Here is a 26,601-nt window from a genome sequence, read left to right as displayed (position 1 = left end):
TAAATTTGTGTCACTTCTTCTAAGAAAAAATCATAAGAATCTAGTCAAATAAAATGAAATCAACTTGTTACACCAATTTTATTGGTTCATTTGTAACAGTTTGTTTCATCAGTTCAGTCAGAAAGAAGAAAACACACTGCAGTTTGCCAAGTTTGTGCTTTGATACTCTTATAAAGCCAAACACCACAGAGTCACAAGATTTCAACATAGAGCTAAATAACAAACAGGACATCAAGGACCCAGTCATCATTTAGGAAATATAATAATAAATAGGCCTCTCTTATATTATACATATTTTCATATCCTTGTATTATTTTCTTTTATTGCGCAACATGAAGAATATTTTCACCACCTGGAGAACATTCAAAGCACTTGCAACTGAATAAATAAACACATTTTCCACTATTGCAGTGCCAAAATTTAGCCATAAGAAAAAAAATATATAAATACAAAATGTTCATGTTGCTATAGCAAATACATCCATCGTAAATATTAAGACACCTTTCGGCAGTCTGACGCCTTAAGCCTGTGAAGGGTGAGAGGTCCCGGCTGAGTCACAGGAAACGATGAAATTCATCCGCAGTCAGTCAGTGCTGTGATGTTCTGGCTCCTCACCATCGCACCACCTGGCTACTGTAATCCTCGGTGGTGACTACCTCTTCTAGCACTTTCACCTCCTCTTCTTCTTCCTCTTCCTCCACTCCTCCACCTCCCAGTCTTAGCAGCTCAACCAGATAGTTCCTGTGCAGCCGCTGCCTCTGTTGCCTCTCCTGCCGCCTCCTGATCCGCTCTTCCTGGTGCTGCCTCTGCCGGTTATCCTGGTAACGCCGCAGGAACAGCTCCTTGGCGTACTCGTACAGCTCTACGTCCAAGGCGTTGAGCCCCTCAATGCGCCACCGCACCTTTTCGCTTATCCCCACGCTCGCAGCGCGCGTGCTGTTGATCTGGGTGAAGGCCCGAATGAAGCGCAGCCCAAAAGTTCTCTCGAACAGGTACTGCGTCTTGCGCTGGAACTCCGTCAAGCCAAAGAAGGCCATGTTGCGCAGGTTCGCCTTAGCGCTGGCGAGCAGCACGCGGCCTCGCTCCAGCTCACTCATGGAGGACATGTTGTAGCACCCCACCAAACTCAGGTCAGCCAGCATGCGCACTTGACGGTTGTTGGCCAAATTCGAGGGACAGTTCATAAAGTCTGTGAGCGGCACACCAGTCCAGTCTTCCCCGCTGTAGCAAGCGGGAAGCTCATCCTGAGTGGGAGGGCGGCCATCACACATGTGGAGGGCTGTTTTCCAAGTAGCCCCACGCTGTACATGCTTCCACTCACTGAGGTAGCGTGACACAGGATCACGTAGCATAGTGATGTAGTAGAAATTCCTGTAAAGACAGAGATGCACAAGATAAGCACGCTTGGATTAATTCAATACAAGCTGAAGAATACGTTTGATTTGTCACTCGACTACCTGTAAAGTTTGGACATACTGGAGACTCAAGTCATGACTTTCACCACAGTAACTGACAGCTGGTGTGATTTGTTGGGCATGAAACATTTCTGCTAAACTTTGGCACTATCTAAACGACATTGATCCAAAAGTCTTGTACAGTTGTGGCAACATTTGCTGGTAATTGTGTTAACTAAGCCTTTTGAAGAGAAAGTGTCCATCCTTCCTTTCATCCCAAATCCATCGGGATTATTTGTTGCTCAAACTTTTACATACCTTCATCTTATTGCGATTCTCCTTTTCATTTTAATGGTGTAGAATGAGCTGATCGCCTTTGTCACTTCAGCATAAACAAATCAGTCAATTCCGAGAACACATAAGGCATTAGACACCCAGACTGATTTTGCCCTCTTGCAGATCCCTTCCCTAATGGCAGAATACACTCCCTAAAGAAGAACACATCTGCAAAGAGTTGGCAAAAAATGTTCTCCAAGAGGCCCCAAGTTCTAGCAACGGAGATACCTGGGCCAAGGCCAGGCACCGGCCAAAACCTCCTGTGACTAATTCCCACAGGACTCAAGCAGCTCAGGCCCAGCCAGGAATCCACACCAAGGACAACTTGCCCCCAGGATCCCAGACCTACCTAGGGTCTCATTGTAGACCGGTAACCTATGTCTGCCAGCACAGACTCTCCAAAAGGCACCAGATGCAACTGCCAGAAAGTCACCTTTCTAAACCCCACTCAGGCAGGAACCACAGCCCCAGGGGGTGACTCTCTAATAACCCAAGCCCCAGATGCCCCAAACCCAGACACCCCCCCCCCTCCCAACTAGGACATTGTCCTCACAGGACAAACCCAAAGACCCTCCATCCCACTTGCTGATGGTGTCAATCATATTGTGCAATTAATCTGTTATGTCCAATCTGGGAGGTTTATGTTGCATTTTTGTAGAGTGTCAGTGTTGTTCCAGATGGGTGTCATTTTTTTTCACTAATTAGCTGACTTCTGAAGGCTGTTCTTTACATTGGATTTTGCTTATATTTATTAACCTTTGCAAGACTGCTTTCCTCATTTCCATCAAATTTCAAATTACATCAGCGCACGGTATTAGAAGGAGACAATTTCTATGTGTGCAGTGCAATCCTAAGGTTGATGAAAAATGTCTGGGAATAAAAAAAAAATTAAAATAAAAAAAAAAAACACTGTCAGACACTTTTCAGCAGAGCGAAGGAGGATGAAACTATACATTAAATTTCTCATATCCTGCTGCAGTTTGAAAAAGAAACATGAGTGGGAAGAAATACCTCAGAGGTGAGAGCACGAGGAGTGCACAGAAATTCTGATTAGAGTTTAAATGAAAAAACATTACAGAGTGCGTCTGAGGATGTTAGAGAATAATGACACAGAAACAAACGCAAGCCAAGCGTGCATACAATTTAATATCCTACAAATGTGGAATTATTCTTGTTTTTGTCACATCAATTTGCCCCTTCCTACCACCAGTAATGAGTTTTCTTTTCCTTTCCTGTTTTTGAATCAGTCCGATCTGCCACAAACAGCACTTTAAAAATTGCTGTAACCTAGCTGCAAGGGAACCTTTCAACTGACAAACACGGCTTTTATTTATTTTTTTCCTTTTATCTATTGATTCGCTGATAACTACCATGAAAGTGAGGTGGCTGAATAAGCAAGGTGGGGGTGGGCTGGAGAAAATTCAATAATTTAACTTCTTTTTTTTTTTTTTTTTGCTGAAGGGAAGCTACATAGATAAAAGCTAAATTGAATATGGTCATCCAGTGCGTGCAGATCACTGTGACCTGATGTCACGCTGAAAAAAAAAAAATATAAAAGCTCAAAGCAAAAGCCTGACTTTTTTTATTTTTACTCCGCAGTTTAATACCTCCAAACCTCCAGTTAACCGCAGCACAAAGAGCTCATCTGAAAAATCTATCTGCAAAAAAATCCTCAGTTTAACAAGTTGAATTCCATTACATATAACGGCTGGCAAGAATCACCAGCTGAACTTTTTTTTTTTTACATTTAGCTACATCATGTTTTACCTATGCTGAATTAATACATAATTAAAAGACATTGCTATTTAAAGAAACATAAGTAGAAGGTTTGCCATGAAGACATTCTGCTCAGACGAGAACTGAGCTCTTTGGAAACACAGACCAGCAGTGAAAGATAGCGACCGGTGCCTCGTTCTGCTTTTCTTCAGTGGGGACAGGAAACCTGATCAGAGTTGATAGGAAGATGGATGGAGATAAATACCAAACCCTCCACCCAGGGCGGCACTCAAGCAATCATCAGTTGCGCCCCAAACGACTTTTTTATTGTTGTTTGGCTATTTTCAAAGATTTTACAGCTTCTACACTACCTAAGAAAAACACATAAATCTGTCCATTTGCTGGAAAATTCAGACAGATTTTTCTTTTGTTTCATTAGTTGTTAATGTTTTCATTAGCCACACAATAAAAAAAGGTGTGCTGCCTTTTGCAGTAGGGGGTTTGTGGAGGGAATACGTCTTAGGAGGTGCTACACTGCATTTCGTCGCTTGTTGGAAAAACCCAGCGGACTGTTTTGGGCACAGTATTTACCACGTTTATTAGCCCATGTGTGTTCCTGATTGGTCAAGCCCGAGTTTGGACTGCTGCTGAGCGAAGGGTGGGCCAAGACAAACACAGTGGCACATTTCACCTTGGGAAGTGTTTGAGTTACAGTTTTTGTCAGCAAAGCTGGAAAAATCCCCCACAGTAGGACTCAAACTTCTGTTTGTCATGGATGTCCCGGAGCTGTGTGTTCGACATGGTTCACTGCACTTGTTACCACTGAGTTAAAACAAATTCAGACTATTTTACACTGAATTATGCTCCAGAATTTTTCTGCCGAATCTATCTTAAGCTGATTTTATTTTGCTTTCAAGGCCACTATCTTGTGATTCTGTAAAAACAGTATTTAATTTACTACTTTCCTATTTAGCCTTCCTGTTATCTGCATAAAATGTTCTTCTCGTTTGCTCCCTCCCAACTGAAATGAGCTGGAGTCTTGCTGAGGACAACAGTTTCCTGACATTGTGGTATAAAAATTCACATACAAATTGCTGTTGTAAAAATACTCGGTTTTGTCTTCATCGGCGCGTACTTGTCATGCTTTCTTTCCACCACAAGACGACTTTACTGCACTGAATTTAAAGCTATTACTTTAAAACCAGAAAGGAAGAATGAAAAAGATGAGCAGAACAAAAAACATTACCAAACTAAACATGATTCTATGAACCGTTCCGTCACTATAGTGCATTTTGGTGGACGATAAACTGTCCCAGGAATTATTGCGATAAGTGATATTGTCATTTTGAGATAATTTTCAAGTAATCTAATGGCAATTGCATAATAATGCAAGTACACCCTCTTAAATAGAAATAAACTCTTAATTTCAAACAAACTTAACAGTGGAACTGGAAGATATTTTAAATATCCAAAATAAATAAGTAAAATAATAAATAAAATGGATACTGAAGTCTCTGTAAGAAAACTGGCCTTAAAAAAAAAGCACCAGTTGAGACCAATAAAGCAGACCGAAGCTTTTCTCACTCAGTCTTTGGCAGAAAGGGAGCAAAACAAAATAAACAATCATGCACATGGAAATGATTGAGCTTGTTTTAATTGATCATGATATAGTTTTATTGCTTATTGTGACAGACTTATCTGCCACTATTGGTTACACAAGCAGCTTTAATCATAAGAATTCACTTCTTTACAATGTCTCCAATGCCTTTCCTTATTTAGGATTTCTCTTTTTCTTGTACAGCAGAAGTCCCAAATGTGTTGCCACCTTTCCACATCACCTAATTTCCACTCCCATCAGAACATCTGCTCCAGATTCCCCATCATCCCTCTTGTGTATACAGCTGCCCTTTATCTGGTTCATTCTTTCTTGGTTAGTAATTCCTTGACTGGCTTTATGTCTGCCAGTTTGTCTGCAAGGTGCAGGTTTCTCCGATTCCCTGTGTGTCTTAAAAGGTTTTTAAAGCAGAAAAGAATATAATGCAAAATTTCTTACGTTTTAGAAGTCAAAAAATGAGAAATGCGTGGCTTAGATTTCTTACTCTGATACCACCAAACAAAATTAAAGTACTGTGGGTTGCAAAAGTGAAAAGAAAAAAATCAATTTCTTTGGGGTAATACACTCAGACTTACAGTTAAGAAAGCCCGGTAATTTTAGACTCTATCAGCGATGCACTGCATTAATATGCAATGAGTATCATCAGTTTAAGCCGTCATTATAAATCTGCTGTGTATTAGATGTAAAGAGATCATTAGTCGTGTACGTCTAATGATTTCACTTCACGGCTTAGCAGAAATGTGATTGAGAAAGCAGCAAAGACACCGAGTCAAGAGCACAGAGCCAAGCAGCTTCAAAGGTCGACAATTTAGCAATTAGAGCCAGACAGAAGATATCAATCAGCGGTGATATATACTTAAACGAGTGATGTGGTGATGGCACGGTACAACACGCACCCTCTGACAGACACACCACCCATAGATAATAGCAGCCCACAGTGGGAACTAAGTGAATTACTATGCCATCTTAGCGGAGTAGATTGGAAAGCGATGGATAGACGGACCAACATGAGCTCCTCACCGTAGAGGCCTTTGTTGTGCTTCCATGAGAACAGCTCACTTTTTTCCCCTCCCCCCCTGCCTATCAGCTATCTGTAACAGCTAAACCACAAGACAGGTCGATCGATAAGTGTCCATGCAAACCTGCCTTTTTGCTTCTTCGCTTTCATCGTGACCTATTGACAAAGAGCAGCAAATGTCAAAGCTCTCTAGTTACTCTTGTCAGGGACAGCGGCGGGGTCATATTAGGAAGGTCAAGAGTAATTCCTCTTGGATGCAAGGCTGGGGTTACCCAAGATGCCCCCTTTGATTGAACATTTTATCTCACGTATCATAGAAAATTGGGGGTTTTCCTCAGGCTTCCTCTTGCAGATTGGGACAAACAGCCATGCTGGATTAAGGTTCTGTCAGTGGATTGTACAGTCTACATATTCTTTCCATACATATTCTTGGATGTTTCCTGAAACCACTTATTTCTATATATATTATAATTTTTTTTGAATGAAGTTCATCTATGATGGACACTCCAGTTTCTTCCAGAACTTCTTCTCCATGCTTTTTAAAGTTTAGTTTACGTTTTGGGATCATTGTTCAAAACTCAACTCCCTCACAGATACCAGGACATTTTCACCTAGAACATCCTGATATCTAATTGAATCCATCTTCCCATACACACCCAGCTGGTTTTCAGTGCCAGAGGAACCAAAGAGGCCCCAAAGTCTCATCATGCGACACTGAAAGCAAGGTGTTGTCTTTGCAGATGCTTCGTTGTTCTCCCTGTAGACAAACTGCTGGTCCATTGGACCTAAAAGTCTAGTTTTGTTTCTTTGCTCCACAGAACAAAAGCTCCTTTTGTTTGTTTTTACCGTTCTTATCAAGATGGAGATTACTTTTCTAGTGCTTAGAATCAGTATTGAGTTAAGTTGTTGTTGTTTAGTATGAGCTTTACTATGGAAGCTGAAGTCTTGCTTTAGGTTTTTTTCAGTCAGTTGAGAGCTTTTCAGCATCTCTTTGGCTGTCTCAAAGAAGGCTGAGACCAATCCAACATGCATTTTTAGAAACCTCTGAAATCAACCTTCCAAGCGAGACTTGCTTGAACGTAGCAGACAGTGGAGCGACTGTCACAGAGTGCATTGTCTGTCAAAACATCACAGTGTCAGTGAGATCATGCCCAAGCGTTCCCAAATGCAAGGTTAAATCAACTGGTCGCATTTTGCTAGCGATCCATCGAACGCCTCGTCAGTAGCCCGTCACCTTTCTCCACACAGCAAAGCTGCAAACACTATCGATCGCTTTCTCTCTGACTCTCACTGATTGTCTCTCCCTCGCTCTCTAAATCACCATCAAAAAAAAAAAAAAAGCTACAGAGGAAACTCACAGCAGCAGATCAATATCTGCCTTGTTAATTCACTCACTGCCATCAAGGACACCATCAGGCTCACGATAAAAGCCTTGATGGAAACTATTTATACTGCCGAAGACGCAGTCCGCAGAAAAACTACGTGGATCGACAACAATCCGATTTATTTTGGCCTTTGAAATGCATGAAAACACATCACGTTTCTTCTCGATTAGGGGTGTGGGGAAGGGTTCTGAAAAATAGCTTAATTGCAATGACTCAACCTCATCCTTATTCAATGAGTTCTATACATCAAGTATCCACTTTTCAAGCTCTTTCAATCAGTAATCTGCCATGTTTGCACATCTCAAGGCCCAGACTGAGATAGCCAGAGCTTTAAACAGTGAAAGCTTAGGTAATGTTTGCCTAGTGACCATTTCCTTCACATATAAGATGCTTTCAGTCAGTCTGCTGACAGAGCAGGGTAAATTAAATGAACTAGGTCCATTAAAAACTGAAATATCTCTGTGGTGGGACAAAGTAAGCCCACATGAGCAGGTGGTCGTAGCTCCCAATGCCGACACAGAGCTGTGAAACAAGTATGTGGATTTCAGCTTGAAATATATTGACTGATTGTAGTTGGATTTTATTACCGCACAGCTGAGAAACGATCAGAAATGAAGACTTTATTGCTTTGATTCTTCAATTTGCTGCACCTCTGCATATTTCTCTCATTCATTCTGTACTATAAAGTATGATGGCTTATTAAAGCCATTGCAGATGGTAAATTTTCCACCAAAAAACCCCCCCTCAAAATCTTTTAGAATAATTTCAGAAATCTTCTAGAAAAAACTCGGAAATTTCTGAGCTCCAAAAGTCGAAAATGTTCTATTTTTGAAACTCAAGGAATTTCCAAAAGTTAAAGATTTTCGACTTTACGAGCTCAGAAAATTTCTGAGATTAATCTGAAAATTTGAGTATTTTCCTGACAAATTTTCGACTTTTCAAGCTCAGAAATGTTCAAGTTTTTTATTTTTATTTTTTTATTTTCAAAAAAGTCTGAATTCTCACTTTTTCTCAGAATTTTGCCCTTTTTTTCTTCAGAATTTACTTTACTCTCCGAATTCTGGCATCATTTTGAGAAAACAAATCCTCTCCCATAGTAAAGACCTTGTTTCAAGTGTATACATGAAACTTGGACACCAAATCCAGCACATTTATGTAAAAACATATGACAGGAAAATGCCTGACCGATGCTTCTGAACTGGACAGAGATGGATGAAGTCTTCTGGCATCAGTCTTCGGACCAACAGGTCAAGCGAGATCCATTTTCACTTGTCTAATTTCTTTAATGGAGTAATTTAATTTTCCTGTGACAAGTACAGGCAGAACGATCCCCATCCCCATCTGTGCACAGCAGGCTTACTGACAAACTAACACACAGCATAGCAGACTTTCTTTTATCCTTAATCAATAGCACACTTTTTTCTAAAACATAACCCAGCTGTATGAAATGTCAGCAGGAAGCACTGCGTGGTAACGTGTAGAGAAATCCAGATTTATTGGGAGAGCGCTGATGAGAAAGGGGACCGAAGCCGCACGGCGATCCTTGCCGGTCCCATAAACGAGATGCTATTTCAGGCCATAAAAGCAAACGCCCCGGGGATGCTGGCGTAAAAAAGCGAAGGAACTCAAGAAGGGAACACCTCCGGAAAGACACGACGTCTGGGCAACCTAAAGCACCGAGATGCTTTTTATTTGTTTTATTTTAAAGCTGAAAACCAGGCGATTGAAAATCTTCATCTTCATTTGTAAAACCGAGAATTTTTCTGGTGGCTTTCTTTCATTTGGTTGTCAAAAAAGCACGCCCACGGTATGCACAGCATCGCAGACGCCCTCTGCTAAAAACAATCGGCAGCGTGAAGCTTTACTCGCTTCGGCGACTTAGCTTTAACCTTTGCTTGGTATCTTAATCTTTTACGGCTTGGTGAGGTGTCAGCTGGTGCTCGAGGTTCATGTAGATATAGGAAGAATAAACGGGAGACTGTACACTGCAAAGGTCACATCCACCCACACACAAACTGCAGGAAGGCAGGCCGCTTGTTTGAAACGTGTGAACGCTGCTTCTATCACGGATTATTCACCTTTAACATCTTCTATATGTGTATTTCCCTCTTTCCCTCGTCATATTTTGACATTCCTAAGTATTTTACCTCAGTAAATGAAAGCAAAACCAATGCATCAAAAATATTTTCATGTCCCTTAAGCATCTTCCCGTTTCGTAACATTACATCAACAAACTACTTAAGAGGATTAGGCCACTGGAAAATGTATTTATTCTTTTTTTCAGAATTCTGACATTAAACTCAAAATTCTGACTTTACTGTTAAAAAGTATGTTTCTGACTTTTTCAGAAAACTTTAACAAACCTTCATGTATTGTTTTGGGAATTTTTGTGGCAGACCAACACAAGGTAGTGTGGTTTAAGTGAAAGGAAAATAATAAATGGTTTTCAGCATTTTTAATGAAAAAAAAAAAATCAAATTGTGGTTGCCCTCAAGCAAATGAAGCTGATGCAAATGGACACTTTGTCATTTTTTTTTTTAAGATTTGCTTTATAATTGTTATGTTCTGTGTTTTCTGTGTAGTTATTTTTGAGGTTTCCTGTGTTTAGTCCTGTTCCTGTCCTGTCTTCCCTGTTGATTGCTTCCCAGGTGTGTCTCATTCCCTGATCACCCTCCCTGTGTATTTAAGTCCACCTGTTGTCTTTGTCTCTTGTCGGGTCCTCGTCTAATGTCAGTTTTGTCTGTTGTGTGCTGGCCAGTTGAACTGGATGGTCCTGGTGAAGCTTAGCTCTCCTATTCAGTCTTCAGTGTCATCAGTGGCTAACGGTAATTGCTAATGCTAACCTCTCTGCCGTGCTGCCTGTCATCCTGGACTGTTTTGAGCTTCCTTCATTAAATCACATCATTTTCACTACAACCTGGGTTCAGCCTGTGTCTCTCCTCACCACCTCAAACCCACTTCCTGACAATAATGATGAATTCACATGAATGGAAAAAGGTTGGATACTGCACAGTATTTTTCCTTAGTTAGCGATGTTTCATTTCTTCCCCTTTTAAGGTCACTGTCCTAAAACATGACAAGGAAAGTTCTTTTTGTTGTTGGGAATAGCTTAAAAATGTTTTTTAAACCAGCATAATAAAAAAGACCTAAAAACTCAAGACCTTTCTTCAATCAAGGCAAAAATCCTTAACCCTACAATAATTAGCTGCATGCTTTACAACAAAGTATTCTCATGTAAAAAACACAAGAATGGAGAAAATAATGGCCCTTGATTACTTTAAGCTTGGGTTCTACACAGTATGAAAAGTTTGAAAATCTTTGGTTTTGATCAGTGCATTTTAATGAAGTCCAGACCTAAATCCAGTTTTCAAATCTCCAACACTAATGAATAATTAACAGATGCTCTCTATCCAATCTGAGTGGACTGTATTGTAGCTGTAATGTGACGCAACATAAAAACTAACGGTACTGTATGCTTTAAGGGTAACTGCCTAGTTTTCTTTATAGAATGTCTAGCACTGATTTGGTCGCCTGCGATGTCTGAGCCACAAAACGTTCTGCAGTCTCATTCCGCGAGTTCAAAATGCAAATCCGGACGCCTGGATTAGCACTCTTCGTTCCTCCTCCCCCCTTCCTTCGAAGCATTATAAAACCTTTCTTAGACTGCCCCTAATCCCAGCAAGAAGTGTGGAGATTACCAAGATCCTCTGAATATCTCTGACATCGCTGTGTGCTGCAAGGAGTTTCTCTTGTTGGGTTTATTTGATAAGTGTCTTCAGTCTTGTCCCATATTTCGTCATAGGATTACGTCTTTAAACAAGATTTTTAAAATTCAATTTAAACAAGAAGGCTTCTTTCTACTGACAATCTGCGGCTTTTTTAAATTCTTGTTTCTGATATTATGAGATACTCTCATTCCTTACTCTGGAGAGAGCTTAACATCTCTTAATTGTACATTATTCAATCCAATAAAATAAACAAGGAAAAAGGTCAGTAAAGTTAAAATGATCACTTGCTAAAAAGTTATATTATGCCCATGTTCAAAGTCATTCTGCTATAGTATTTTCATATAAAAAAGAGGTTTCCATCCACTTGTATTATTACATTTCCTTTTATTTCCAAGGCATATAGGATTATTTTCTACTTCTTTTGGTTTTGTTTGTCCCTTTGTTCTCAAGTGACTAAAATTAGATTTGGCAAAGGGGGACTTTAGTATTTGATGTCTTTGTGAAATCTATTTTTGGTCATAAATGGTGAGTACTACACTAGTAGCTGTAAAATGTTACATTACCTCTAGCCAGTGAATTAGCTATGATATTTCATTTCCATTTGACCACTCAAGATATATTTTTAGAATTAGGAACAGATATTTGTGTAGTTAATCATTTCAGATTTATTTTTGTAAGTTTGTTTGTTTTAAAGCACTTTTCAAATGATGTAATTTATTTTGGGGGAAAAGCTATCCAGGCCACCATTATTGCCCTGTGTGCAAGTATATTCCTCCACACCTCTGGTCCTAAAAACTGCCATCAAGTCTGCAGCACTATCACAATCGGATGTAACTCTGGAGTTTGACTAGGCCACTCCAAAGCATTTTTGTTCTTGGTCTGTTTTTGATGAAATTTTGCTTAAGTTTAAGATTAAAAACTGATGGGCAGATATTCTCCTTCCTTCCTTCATACTATGACCACCATGTTTAATAATTTGGTTATCCTTTTTGCCTATCTTTTTTTTTTGTTTGTTTTTTTTGTTTAATTTTTGGCATACCTTCCAAAGAAATTCATTTTACACCACAGACTGACTTTTTTGGGTTTTTGTACTTTAACCTGTCATTCACGAGAGGACCCAAATTTGGGTCCTCTCGTGACAGGGGTGTCAAACTCCAGTCCTCAAGGGCCGCTGTCCTGCAACTTTTAGATGTGCCTCTGCTGCACCACACCTGAAAAGAATAATTAGGTCATTAGCAAGGCTCAGGAGAACCGATCTACACAGGGAAGAGGTAATTAAGCCATTTCATTCCACTGTTTTTTACCTGTGGCACATCTAAACACTGCAGGACAGCGGCCCTTGAGGACTGGAGTTTGACACCCCTGTATTGTGAATGACAACCTGTGAATGACAGGTTAACGTCATCCCTATTTCTAGCATTTATGAAGTTAGCGTATTTATAGTATAGCTAACTGACATTTAAGCTAGCTATTGGAAAAGAGAAAAACACAATGTTCCATTAAATGTATTTCATTTTCTAGAAAGAACAAAAGTTTATTCCAACAAATCTCTAAATACAAGAAATCCTTATTGGGTTAATATTTCATACAAATGTACTTTTTGGTAATTTCATTCAGAAAAAGTTAATGGATTTAGCACACTGTTATGCCTACATATTAATCTATAAAGTATATGATTTTGACATATAAAGTGTAGTAAACCTGGTAAGCGTTTTCTTTTTTGCATATTTTTTTATGTTGCAACAGACGGCACTAACAAGCTGGTGCTTTAAAACGCTGCCCAAATAGGAACACCAAATGTCAACACCTTATCAGCAAAAAGCTGACGTCATTTGCCCCGAATCCACCCGTAAGCCAGGGTTGTGTGAGGAAATGAGTGTGAATGCACACCAAACGCTGAATCTTTTTAATCTTCGTCAGCCTACTTTTCAAAAAGATCAACATCTTCACTTTTACCTAAAAATACACTTCTCAGGTTGAAAGGTGATAATAAAACCTGCAAGATCCACAATATAATTTTTTTTATTTTATTTGAATACCTGTAAGTGTCTATGCAAAATCAGAATAGTGAGGACAATAGAGTAATTTAAAAAATCTGTTCATAGCAATGATTTCAGAAAAGCTCAACAAATAAAATGCTGCCAAAGGTCATTGCGGTCTTCTTGTCCTCTAAGCTAAAGAACATACATAGCAAATACAATTTTGCCTACTCTCAAAGTTGATGTATTACAGTGTTTTAACCCACAAAATAACAAGACAATTTTGACTGTGATAATTACTGTTTAAAAATTATAAAAATGTTACTAGAAATAAGAACAGTGACCATCTGACCTGTAAATAATATCCATCCAAAGTTTGGAGGACTTTTTACAATATCTTAGCAAATGATTTGATCGAAATTTCAGCTGTTGTCTGAAAAAGGTGCTAAAATTTTAGATATCTACACTTTAATTGATTAGGAATTTACCAGTAGTTTTCTTGTCGGCAATTATTGAGTTTTTTATTTAGCCTGGAGTCATTTTTACAATTTTATATTTATGTCTCCAAGTGGGACCACCACCTCCAGGAAGGTTGGGTGTTTTGTAACCTGGGTGGATGACAATAGTGGAGATTGGACCATCCTTGTTTCTGGTACCATCCTGTCTCTTAGGACTTAGAATGCCACCTTTGGTTGAGCCATGCCAGGCAGGTGTGTGTGGGAAAACTCTTCAAACTGTTTGGTCTCTTAAAACCAACTCCAGGAGTGCAGGACTCCTTTCTAATCCATAGATGTCCAGGTAAGCCGGACTGATGAGTGAGGGGATTCTTGCAGACCTCTGGCTGATGCATCTGTGAAATCCTGTCTGGTGAGCAAGAGGATTGTTTCCTTATGATTTTGAGTTGCAAAAGGGAATGCTTTGACTGTTCATTAGCTAAGATTACATAGTCTTGTTGGGGTTTGGACCTTAACGTTATTTTGAGGTTTGTTATCGGACATACGGCGTTGACTCTTTACAAGATGTGTCAACTTATCACCACCTGCTTGAGAGTTTAATCCGTTGGTGAGAGAGACTGCCCTACCGACCTGATGAACCCAAATGTGACGGTGAGCTCAGATCACTTGATCTACAGTGTATATCTTCAGAATAGTTAAACCCATGTCTCTAGGTTATCTTCAGTAACCTGGCATGGCTCACCCAAAGGTAACTTTCTAGTGGAGTAGAGAACAGGGTCAGTATGTCTTCCAGGACCTTTGGTCTGAAGGTCATTGGTTCCAGTTGTTTTGGCAACCAGAACGGATAGAAGTGGTGATAGAAGATGAGCATCAGAACAGGGAGTACTTTTGGGCTTATTTAGTACTTGGAACTCCTAAAACAGCAGACAAGTACCAGGTGGCCAGAAGGACTACATCCAAGTCAGCTGAGGTTAGTCAGGTATCTTATTAGAGCCCTGCTGGGCTCCTTTCTTTGGAAGATTCCCTTTGGAGATTTTTTGGGTATGCCGAAAAAATCTCCTGCTAAGAAGTGTATTAAACGCTGGGCCTCGAGGGCTGATGTTCTGCAACTTTTAGATATGTCTCTGCTTCAACACACCTGAGTCAAATAATAAGGTCATTAACAGGTCTCTGGAGAACTTGACTGCACTAAGGAGGTACTTCAACCATTTCAGTTAAGTGTGTTGTACGAGGGACAAATCTAAAAGTTGCAGGACACCAGCCATTGAGGCCTAGAGTTGAAAACCCTGGCACTAGTGAGAAAGTATATCCTTTGTGGCCAAGTATCCGCCAGAATGAGCTGGAGAGTTTAGTTGGGCAGAGAGATGTCCAGGATTCTCTCATTGACCTTCTATACCCCTATGAGCCAATCTCTGATTACTGGAATGCAGTGACAGAGGATAGACTTTTATTTTATTATCTTTCTGTATTTTAAAACTGAAACCTTTAGTGCTGTTGTCACCCCAGTTATTATATTCTTACCAGAAGAATAGCTCGAACCTTAAGTATGGTGCCTTTTTTTAAAAGTACAAGTACAAGCTGAAATCTGAAATAATGAGGTTCATTACAAGGTTACACTTTCTAAGTGCTCCATATGAGGCCTGCGGCCGAGATTAAGCGTGGCAGAACAGTGACTGAAGCAGGTTTACCGTCTGGTCTTACAACAATTACATTACCTGCTGTGATGCGAGTGCTGTAACCCCATGCTGAAAGAAAAGCCCTACAAAAGCAATTAGTTAGCATTCAAAGACACTTCTTCTGGGTTTTAGTTTAGATTTTTTTCTCAAGTTGAAAAAGAAAAGAACTCATGAAGATGGATAGATGTAAATGGATAAAGGATGGAAAGAGCAAAGGAAGACACCAGCTAAAGAAGACTTGGTTACAAATCTCTTAATCAAATCTCTTTACTAGCTTGTTGGTGTGCTCTGTAAACAAGATTCACATACCGCATTAATCTAACAAGCTCTCGTTAACTAGGGAGCTCACCGGTACTTGTTCCCTTCCAGTTCTTGGTCGTTATTCCTGCATATCGGAACATACTTATCTGTCAAAGACACAACATAGAACATTCCCAGTGCAGGCGTGGAGGCACTTATGTAACATTGAGCAGTTGTCTGCGTTTTTCACGCTTTCATTAGTGGTGGAAGGATGTGTAGGAGAGAGGTGATTTCAAGGTGACTGTAAAGTGCATCTCTAAAGCAGACAGATGGAGTGTCTGTGTAACGGACCAGCAGGAACGGGAACATACACCAAATGTACAAAATATTCGTCTTTTCCTGTGATGGCGGTAAGATTAGTTTAGGTGAAAGCCTAAAGATCCCTTCACGGATTACCTCTGTTTATGTTTTCTTGCCACGTTGAAATATTTTAGCTTTCAAGCATTTTTTTTTAATATTAAAGAAAAATAGTAGTTAAAAAAATCACGTGAAATCGTAGCCCTTTTCCAATAAATGAGAATAAATATTCCCACCATGATCAAATTTTACATATTTAAGGCCGCCCTGCATTTTGAATGAATCAAACACATCTTGTGGCCTCAATTTTAGATGCAAGAATTTAAGACTTTTTTAAGAAATTGAAAACTGGATTCTGCATTTAAACAACTTATGTTTGTCTGATGTCAAAAATCTGATCTGAAGCTCAACAATGTGTCCACTGACAAACAATACCGTCCTACATTTTGTACTCCTAACATTCTGTATGCAGTATGAAGAGAGTAGTGAAGAATTTGTGGGTCATCCTCCCATAAGAACCCCTCCGAGGCCCAGATATTTCATTAGTTGATAGATGGTGAAGAATTAAGCGAGTAGCAAATTTAGACAGCTCCGCATATTTCTGTATATTAAACCTCTTCATCTCTAGGCCTCTTTTTGAGAAATATGGTTGAAAATACATGCCCAAAATGAATTGAATGTATCTCAAGAACTACAGAGTTTATTTTAATTGTTTTGGTATCAAAATAAAGGCAAGACTCTAGAGAATATGTTACAGCTCTAAAACCCACCCTGCCTGTTACTGAGGAAAGTGAATTAATATGATACACAGCAGAAATTAAGCAAAATATCTATTTCCGCCAAAAAAAACCCAGTTCAATATATGAAGATTCCTTTCAAAGCATGTTTACTACATGTTTTGGATGTAGTAAACAACAGTACACAATCTGACCTTTTACTGTGCCAAGTTTCATGGAAAGAAAGTGAATCACATGAGTTTTAGAGAGGTACTACTTGATAAAAATCTAGGCGGACCTTCCAAATTAGCCATTTTGGCACAATTTGTGCCATTTGAACTTTCTCAGTTTTTTTTCTGTAGGTTCTGTTTCAATTATTTATTCTTATAGAATAAATGATTACTTGTCATAGATAAGTAATTACATCTAATAACAATTGTTTTTGGGGGTTCCTTTGAAAAAAAATTTCCTCCTGGAGTCTCTAGTCTGCGCTCTGCGCTCTGCAAGTAAAACCATGCAGTTCTCAATACAGATATGCAAACTTACGCGGGGCGGTTTCTCGGGATCCCATTGGCCAATTTTGATGATTGACACGTCTTTCGAACCGTCAGAGCCAATAGAATCCGAGGGCGTTGACATTAATACGGAAACTAAAGCCATTCACCAATTAGAGGACGGGAAACGCATGTGACGTGCATTGACGGAGTTCGCCTCTACATTTTTATATGGAAGCCCAGGAGGCGGAAGAGGCTCTGGGCAGAGCCGAAAACAGTATGAGATGGACTTAGGGAAAATGGATTATCGAACCAAGTGGAAATATTTAGTCTAATAAGGATTATGACCACGAAACAGCAAAGGTAGGACTGAATTTATGTTTTTCGCTTCGTGAAATTAGCTATTTCTTTTTTTCTTCTTCAGCTGCTGGTTCAGTGAGTTTTGCACGTAGCGTGGTGATTCTGGTATTGTTGGAAACGGCAGAGCTTCGGCTTTACTCTGATTGATAGTTTGTGGGCTTTGGGAATAGTTGCTCTTTCACTGTTGCATTTTTTACCGCGTATGCCTCGTTAGCCTCGTTAGCATCTAATTACGTTTCGTTTTACCAAGCTACTTCGTGTTCAGGCTGGGTGTTGTTGATGTAGAAAATATTGTTTGTATCATTTAGAAGAGCTTTTTCCCGATCTGTGGATATGCAATATGCCTATATTGATAAATGTATAGCATGTTTTTTCAATCGATCTTGTTGCGGCAAGCGCAGAGGACCCAAATTTGGGTCCTCTCGCGACAAACAGGTTAAATAACCGCCCCGCAGAAACATGGCCACAAAAATATAAAGTTTAAAGTCTACAGCATAGAATTATACTACACAAGACATTTTTACTCACCTTGTTTTGCTTTTTTATCGTTAGAAAATGCAGAATTTTACCACTTTATGCCCTAAATAGAAGGCGGAACTTTTTTTTATTAATCAGTATGATTCCAATAGAACCATAGATGCAGTGTTTATTGATCTGATCCCAGGTCATCATCAAGATTTTAAGAGGTTGGCTATAAGACAAGAAGCTGGGATGAAACAACCCTCTGTGTTTAAATCGTTGGACCAAAAAAATGCTCATACTTTCCATCATTTTGTCGGTTTAGTGCAACAAAATGCCAGTCTGCTCATCCCTTAACCATAACGCTTAGCCCTATATTTCCAACTATTGCCACAAAGTGCTACAATGTCTTACAGATGGTCTTTGAAGAAGTTGTAGGTAAATGAGTGCAAACTCCAGATGGCGATATAAAGAAGTCTCACGTCTTATTAGTAAAATTACTTTTAGCAGACTCATGAATCACACCTTTCTATGCACACTTAGAGAGTTCTTTCAGTTTTTATATATTTATTTAATTGGTTGAACAAAATCTGTTAACTAAAGCTTATAGGGAGAAATATAATGTCTATTATTTCAAGTAATTAGAACAAATATCTAACAAAGCAAACTAATGGTGAACATGGTGCCTGAAGAAACCAGGAATGATCAGCCTATCAAAAGTAGATTTTTGACCAATTTGCAGGTGATGACAGTGAACTACATGGAGTCTGAAACTGACCATTCACCAAAAGTTTTAACTTCATACATTTTACATATGATTAGAACAGTCAGTAGCTATCCTACTAAATCAGATAGTACTACAGTAGCATTGTGTGGATAGAGATACTTTAGTGTCAGAAAGGAGAAAATACAGTATAGAAGTTGGTTTTGATGTGCAAACATTTGCAGTAGAGGAAGTAAAACAATCAAGGAGAAAACAAAGTGAGTAAATTAGTTTTCTCCTTTTTGAGCTTTTAAACTATCTGCCATGACACATGTAGGATTTCAAAATGTTGGGAATCCTATATGTAGGAATCCTTGAAAGACTCAAGGTAGAAATATTTCCAGTTTAGAAATGACATGGAGAAGCTACTGTTACATCTAGCAATGGTAATGGTGGTAAAGGCTAAAATTGCTTGTAAAAATATTTTTAACAAGTTCCCTAATCAAATATTTTAGAGTTTTTCTCCGCTTATTTTATTGAGCTGTTTGTATCTTCAGTCTGCCTTTCCAATTTACATAAATTGTCGATGTTTTTTCACTATTGGTAAGGGTTGAAGAAGTTGAACTGATGAGATAGATAATGGAGAACAGGGCAGGTGCTCTGAAATATGCATCAGCTCCTACTCCAGAGAACATAAATAGGCTTAAACCTAAGAAATCATTGCAACTTATAAATATTATAAATTTAGAAAGTTCCATGTGATGGTAAACAACCTTAATTTGACAGAAAATCCATAACCCTCAACTCATGTTTGATAGTTTTCCAAGACCTGAGCTTTTACAGGCCTTCTTCCCTTTATGCTGTGTAAATAATTTACCAGGAAGAAACAGGGAATCAACTGAGTACTACATATTAGAGTATCACAGTATAGTTTTATATTACACAATACACATATATATATATATATAGATTGATAGATATCCCATAAGCCTCATTTTGAAAACTATCAAAACCTTCTGGATGTAGCCTCAAGACAAGTGTGGGTGGTCTCCTTCCCGTTCATGTCTGACTGCATCCTTCTTGCTATATATGTGACCTGTATAAGATGAGGTATCCTTTCAGATAAACATATTGTGAAAATTTGGACCTCTACGGCAATAAGATGAGAGAAAAATGTCTGAATTCACAGTTGTCTCATAACATCAGGTAGAGGAAAACTTGGTGACCAAAAAAAGCATTACAGAGACCAAAAAAAAAAAAAAAAAAACCATGACTGCAAACATGCACACTCATGCACAAACTCAGCTCAATTCCCCGCGCTGCCATCTACGTCTGTGTCACAATCCATGATGGACCTTGAAGTGACAGGAAAAGAGCCTTTCAGTACCGACAGAGCCCGGTGAGAGCGCGGATCATCCCTATGTGGCCCTTACTAGGCAATCTTAACCTTAAAAGACCAGGAACCTTCACCGAATTGTTTTTCTTTTTTTCATGCGCGTTATATATATATAGATATATATATATACTGCTTATTTGACATTTCTGTCTTTAAAGCTGTACAGTCAGGAAACCAAGTGGGGATCATCCTCGGGGAAATCAAAACTCAGAACGACAGATTTGTGACACAGGTCGCCTGGCAATTTCTCAGAAAACGACCGAGTTATGATGCATTTGGCTCAAATTCGACACCCTCCTTTGTAAAACAGACATATTGTAAATGGAGGAATCACTATAAGTGCTAGTAAACAGGTTGAGATCTGTCCTTGAGGAAACCGCTGAATCTCTCTGAGGAGTTGGCCCTGTGAACTCCTTATGGCGCAGTAATAAAGGATGTTTCACTCCAATATCAAATCATCTGAAATATAAGGCAATCCTGAAGGAAAGCCTGTTAGAAGCAGATGGTTCTGAACCAATGAAATGGTTCAAATCAAATCATATCTATATCTTTAGAATGTCCTAGTCAAAGTGCAGACCTGAATCCAATTGAGAATTTGTAACAAAATTGCCCAAGAGTGGATGTTTTCCACCTATACCTTTTCCCAATAGTTTTGTCAAAATAATAACTTCATTTCCTGATGGTTTTCTTGAGATAATAAGTTAATCTGGAGAAACCAACCTTTGTTTTCTGGAGATTGCGAGATGACTGATCTGATCACTAAACCTGATTCATTTTCATGTTCATTCCTTCAAATGCCTTCTGCCGTGGCACACATCTTATGTTGAGAAACCAGACTTTGTTTTCTTGAGATTAACTCCTCATCTCAACAAAATCATTGGGAAATTAGCTCATTATCTTGAGAAAACAACTGGGGAAAAAGCACATGCGGGAAACAGGAAATGAAGTCATGAACTCATTAAAAGCATTGGGAAATTAACTCGCCATCCTCTAGAAACAGGAAATTGACTCACTATCTCAAGAAAACAAGAAATTAAGTTACTATCTTGGGAAAACCATTGGGAAATGAAGTTGCTATATCAAGAAAACCATTGGAAAGTTAATTCGTTATCTCAAGAAAACACTAAAATAACTCAGTTCCAACAAAGTCATTATCTCTAGAAAACCATTGGGATCTGAACTCGTTATCTCAAGAAAACGGGAAATTAATTCGTTATCTTGAGTAAAAGGGAAATTAACTCGTTATTTCGACAAAACCTTTAGGAAATCATTACCTCAAAAACAGGAAATTAACTCCTTAACTCAAAAAAACTGGAAGTTACGTAGTGATCTTGAGAAAACCATTAAGAAAATAACTTATCTCGAGAAAATGAGGAAAAATTATATACGCTCTCGTTTTCCGTATGTAACCAATACTTTGTGCTGATAGATGCACATTATATAGAGGCTGTCAATTGACAAAATGCAAGCAGTCTTGAGGAATATTCACTTATCAACACCCACATGTGCCAGTTGAGCACTTACTTGCTCTGTGAAACATGACTCTGAATAAAATGCACATTTGATTCCATCTTTAATCATGAACTCAAGGCAGCCAGCAGTGCTGTTCTTTGATGACTGCTGTTTTCCTCTTGTCCAACATTATACTGAATGGACAAGTGACGGCTGGAGTGCTGTTGACTCACCCATGGTGTTGATTTTTAAGACACCTCTTCAAAACTATTTCCAAGTGTTAAATTAAGTCTGACGGCTGCCACTTAGGGGGGCAAATGGATTCCTGAGGATTCTTTAAGGCCCTCCTTGGTCTCGCCGACACACGCTGGTGCTCTCAGTAACATATGGAGATTTGCTCTCTGAACTAGCTGCAAGCCAAATTGGCTTCGAACACATAAGCCACACACCTCAGAGGACCCTGTCGGCTTAAGTGATTTATTCTCTTAAGATTAGCCATGTTGCTGCTGTAATTACAGGAAACTGAAACAGACCTTTCGGATCAGCAGGAGCCCTTTTTCCTCCTGGCTGGGCCCCGAATGCGTTAGAGGCGACTCTCCGGTGCTGACGTGTGCTGTGCTTGTTAACGCCGCATCTTTATCACCTTTTTACCCGGCTATACTTGCCAATAAGGCATCACACACCCAATTTCCTGTTATGTGACTTTATTTGGAGTCGTCTGATGTTTTTGTGGCCAATAAGGGTAAATAAGATAAATCTTGTGCAAGACCTGCTAAAACTACTAAGTCAAACAGAAAAAACTTATAATTTATCATGGTAAGTGAAGCTTCTGATTATCTGAAGTAACATAAAATACATATGCTTTGCTGTTTAAAGAACAGATATCACCTGCCCAATAATAATAGTAATAATACATAAAGCTTCATTTAGTGAGTAATAGTCCATCTTTAAAGGTGGCCAAAAAAAGACAGTTTGGGTATTCAATGTTGGCTAATGGTAAAAAAAATGGTTTAACTTGGAAAATTTTAACCAGTAATGTTTATTTCTTCTTGAATGTTGGTACAGTCAAAGACACAAAGTGGATTTTTTTTTTACAGGGGAAACAATGACGACTTAAAACAATAAGCTCACTTTTAATTCAACAGGTAGAAACAACTTTTCCATACGATGCCAGCTCCAAGGATTTTTAACATTTTCTACTGTTAATTTTAATGAGCCAAACCTTGAACATCTTTTAAAAGTTTTTACTTTTTTATTTCTATTAGCTTTTTATCATTGTGCGTTCACTGGCATAAAGAAGCTGAAAATTTCACATGAAACAGTGAATTAGGAGGAGGCTTTGTGTTTTCATCAAAATCAAATGTTGAGAATTGCTTCATTTTATTTTTACTAATTACTTCATTTTCTCTTTTTTATTTTCATTTTGTTGTCATCTACATGTGTTGGTGCATTCAAAAACATAAATAAAACCAGATTTTTCAATTGAAATGCTAGAAACAGATATTTCTATGTCTAAAATACTTCAAAACAATATTGTAGAAGTACTAATAAAATGAAGATTCAGGCTGAATAATGACACCCAGAAACAACCTTATTTGCTTAATGTTACCTTTCGATTTGACATGTTCAAATATAAGAATTATATTTATGTATTCATTTTTTTTTACTTTAGCTGTGTCAGCTCTTGATGTTGGTGGACTGAATGTCATAAAAAATAGGACATTTTGACAAAAGTGAGATTTTTATTGCAGAAATGAAAGGGAGGAAAAGTCCATTACGTTTACATTTCAAATAATCATTGTAAGGTGACCAAGAGACAAATCAATCTAAAAGTGGTGATTTTGGACCATCGGAGGAAGGTAGAGTACCCAGAGAGAACATGCAATCGCCATGCAGAAGGATCTTCTTGCTGCAAAGCAACAACTCTACAAATTGCGTCACAGTTAAGTCCCCCCTCCGACTCTCTCATACCTCCAAACTACAACTATAACTGCATTTAATGACATAAAGAAAATCTGAATATGTACATTCAATATAGTAAAGTATTTGTGGCACAAAATTGAGCACACAACTTCTTTATTACATTGTCTCAAATACCTTTTTTTCTTTCGGTTTTTTTTGCTGAGTCATTGTTGCATAAAGAAAGTTGCAATTTGAACAAAGGAAAGTAAGACTTACATATTGTTTTATTATGCTAATTTTAGGATAGTTTTTTTTCTCCTCGTCTCCCTTCATTGGAACATCTAGTTACCCTAAAAAAAACATCAAAACTGTTCAAAACGGTTTGAATTTAGAATTGGAAATTGATTTTCTTATTGTGAATTAAAACGATATTAAGTCAAAGTGTCACATTATTTTAAAGTGAAATATCCAAAAATAACCTCTAAATACCCCTATCTGCACTGGGATAAAGTGAATGAATGCAACATAATTTTGCATTCAAATTACAGTTTGACTTGTTTTTAATTTTTCTTTGCACTCTTTAAAAAAATTGTTGTTGAATTGTTGAAACTGACAGGACAGATTAATGCCTGCATATTTGGCTGCTTATGCACTGAATTGTTTGTGCGCCTGACTAATAAGAAAATCAGAGTGTGGTGCACTTACTTTTTGTTCTTCTGGACATTCTTCTTGTCCTTCTTGTTCATCACAACCGGCACGCAGCTCGTCAGCTCCGTCCAGTCGGCGTGCAAGCCGCAGCTCCAGCCAGTGGAGAACCGGGAGAAGAGCCACGACTCGGCTTTGCCTGGCCGGTGGCAGGTGCACTTCCTCTGGCCAGGCATGCAGTCGCACGGCTGCTCTAGCTGGATGTTTTTCACCAGGTGCCTACCGAAAGTCGTCCCGCCGGTCTTCTGAATGTGCAGGAACACCATCACATCATCCCCTCGGATGTTGAAGTCGACGTGCCTGTCCAGGTCCCGCTCCGTGAAGTTGAACTTGGATGTGATTTTGGCCGGGAAGTCCTCGTCCGCTTCCGGCTCCGAGTAAAGCGAGTCGAACGCCGGCAAGCGCTGCTGGACGAGCCCCTTCTCGTCACTTCTGAAGCGGCAGGTGTTGCTGTCCGCCGGGCACACATACTGGTAGCCGATCATTAGGAAAATGACCGCAGCAATGGGGATGAAAATGAGTCTGCTGAACTTCTCCTCCATGGTGGGGGTATGTGAATCACGCCACCTGCACAAACCTGAACGTGATGCCCGAGTCGCGCGCCTGTCGCCCCGGTCTCATCCTGCACGTTCAGCCTGGACTCGCGATGCTGCCGCCAGCTGAAACTGAAGCTGAGGTCCCAACATGAACACTTCCAGCACTGGACTGGCCTCGTCCCGCACCAGAACACCTCACTCCGCAAACTTCACGCTGTCAATAAAGCAACGAAGGCTAATGAGACATGTTTCGCTTTTAAAAAGTGACAAACTGTCAGCGGCAGTCTTTCGCAATGCAACCGGGACGGAAACGATTCATCCCCGCGTTCAGAGCGTCCGTGCTCGGCTGACCTGCCAATTGCTGATCGGTATCTGAGCTGGTGGGTCCAACGTCAAGTTCACCAAAATCAATAATGGGAGTTCCGGTTTAGACTTTCTAAATAAAACGTGAACTTACTTAGTCACATTTTCTTCCTATCATTTTTTTATGACAGATATTTTTTGTAGTTAAAAGAAATAAAAAAGAATGACGCAACATTTGCTTGTCGAGTAAACTGAAGGTGGTCTAATGCCTTTGATCCATTTTTCTTCCAGCATATTACCAATCACCCTTTGTTGCTATAGATGGCTTATGTAGGTTCTATATAAGTTTTTAATTCATATTCTGCATTAATAAAAATACAATTATTTTTAAAAAGTATTTAAACATTTTCATATTTTGTCAGATCACAACCAAAAATTCAGGATCTAAAGCAATATACAAACTCAAAGTAGCACTTAAGGATAAAGTAGTAGGAAAAGGAAACATTATTTTCATAACATTTTACGGGGTATTTTTTTTAAAAGAAAAATTTAAAAATATGGCATGCAATAAATAAAATCCAGTCACACCAACCACCTACTTAGTAAATTAAGTCCACAGTTTTAACTTCAGTGAATCCTATTCTTTTGTCATACTTCTTTCTGCTCATTTAAAAATGTGAAATACCAGAAGAAAAAAACTTTTTAAAGGTTCTGGATTAGGTCGATTTTGCATTTATTTTTCTGTGCAAGTAAAAATAAATAAGAGAGACACATTGACTAAGTTAAAGTTGTCTGCATTTTATTTTGAAGAGCCACTCGTAGCATTTTCGGTGTGGATTTGGCTAACTTGACCCAACATCTGCGCCAGTCATCTGTCCCGGCTGCCGAGTCCATGACGCAACGGCTCCTCTAATCACACACACGAAAACACACACACATTAAATGAAATATCTGGGGAATAAAAGCTTGCAGGAGTAGTGAGATTTTCTTTAATCTAGGAATTGTTTTGGGAAGCATAAGCAGGATTTTGTAAATGATATACATGTCAACAGAATTTTTGTTCATTTAAGTCTTTTTTTGCGAGTACAAAACTATGTATATCCATTGGTATATTGTTGTTTCTTTTATGCCGTTTGGTTTTAACTTCATGCTGTTTGTTGCACATCTACGGGAGATTATGCCTCAGATCCAAGTGAGGACAAGTGGAGATGTTATAAGCAGGTCTCCACGGAGATCAGGAACAACGCCTCTCCATCATTTAGTTTCCCATGCTGCCGCGCTCCAAAGCCTCAGGGTGAGCACCAGTCAATTCATTTCAGCACCATGGACAGATTCCAACATGTCAAGTCAATAATTGGCACCGTATGTGAGGGAAATGTGCAAGAGCGCTCACAGCCACCATCCCACATAGGTTTCCCTTTACCACTGATACAGATTGACTCGAGCTTTTAATGAAGATCGAGCGAAATTTACAGCATTGTGTGGACAGCAGAGGCTAGAACTAAAGGCATTTTAGTCGTCTGTAATGGATTTTCTTTAAGCCTGTGCTGATCAAAAGCTTTTGTTATTTTGCCTAAGATGCCCTCCATCAAGGGATTTAACCAGGCGGCACTCTGGTGTGCATTGTATTCAATCCTCTTTCATCACTGAGTGCTCTTTGCCCCCTCCTCCTGACA

At 39.1% G+C, this 26,601-nt stretch overlaps 1 protein-coding gene across 1 annotated transcript; it reads right to left on the bottom strand.

The window, feature by feature from the left end:
* Positions 1 to 64: 64 nt before the first annotated feature.
* Positions 65 to 25,228, bottom strand: LOC106930326 (heparan-sulfate 6-O-sulfotransferase 3-B-like). The gene is made up of 2 exons (XM_015007785.2): positions 24,087 to 25,228; positions 65 to 1,371 (listed from the first exon to the last, which is right to left on the bottom strand). Exons 1-2 carry the CDS (start codon positions 24,626 to 24,628, stop codon positions 612 to 614), a joined length of 1,302 nt encoding a protein of 433 aa, XP_014863271.1. The 5' UTR covers positions 24,629 to 25,228; the 3' UTR covers positions 65 to 611.
* Between the last annotated feature and the right edge of the window lie 1,373 nt (positions 25,229 to 26,601).

The sequence above is a fragment of the Poecilia mexicana genome, unplaced genomic scaffold (genome assembly GCF_051168715.1).
Source record: "Poecilia mexicana isolate PSO_F unplaced genomic scaffold, ASM5116871v1 scaffold_2, whole genome shotgun sequence".
Lineage (NCBI taxonomy): Eukaryota > Metazoa > Chordata > Actinopteri > Cyprinodontiformes > Poeciliidae > Poecilia > Poecilia mexicana.
The sequence above is the reverse complement of the archived record's forward strand: the minus strand, read 5'-3'. Positions and strand labels throughout refer to the sequence as shown.

What these genes read in the sequence shown, in the direction of transcription:
- LOC106930326 (XM_015007785.2), bottom strand. Translation starts at nt 24,628, where the DNA reads ATGGAGGAGAAGTTCAGCAGACTCATTTTCATCCCCATTGCTGCGGTC. An exon ending in AATGTCCAGAAGAACAAAAA is followed by an intron (nt 1,372 to 24,086) that starts GTAAGTGCACCA and finishes CTGTCTTTACAG; the next exon opens with GAATTTCTACTACATCACTA.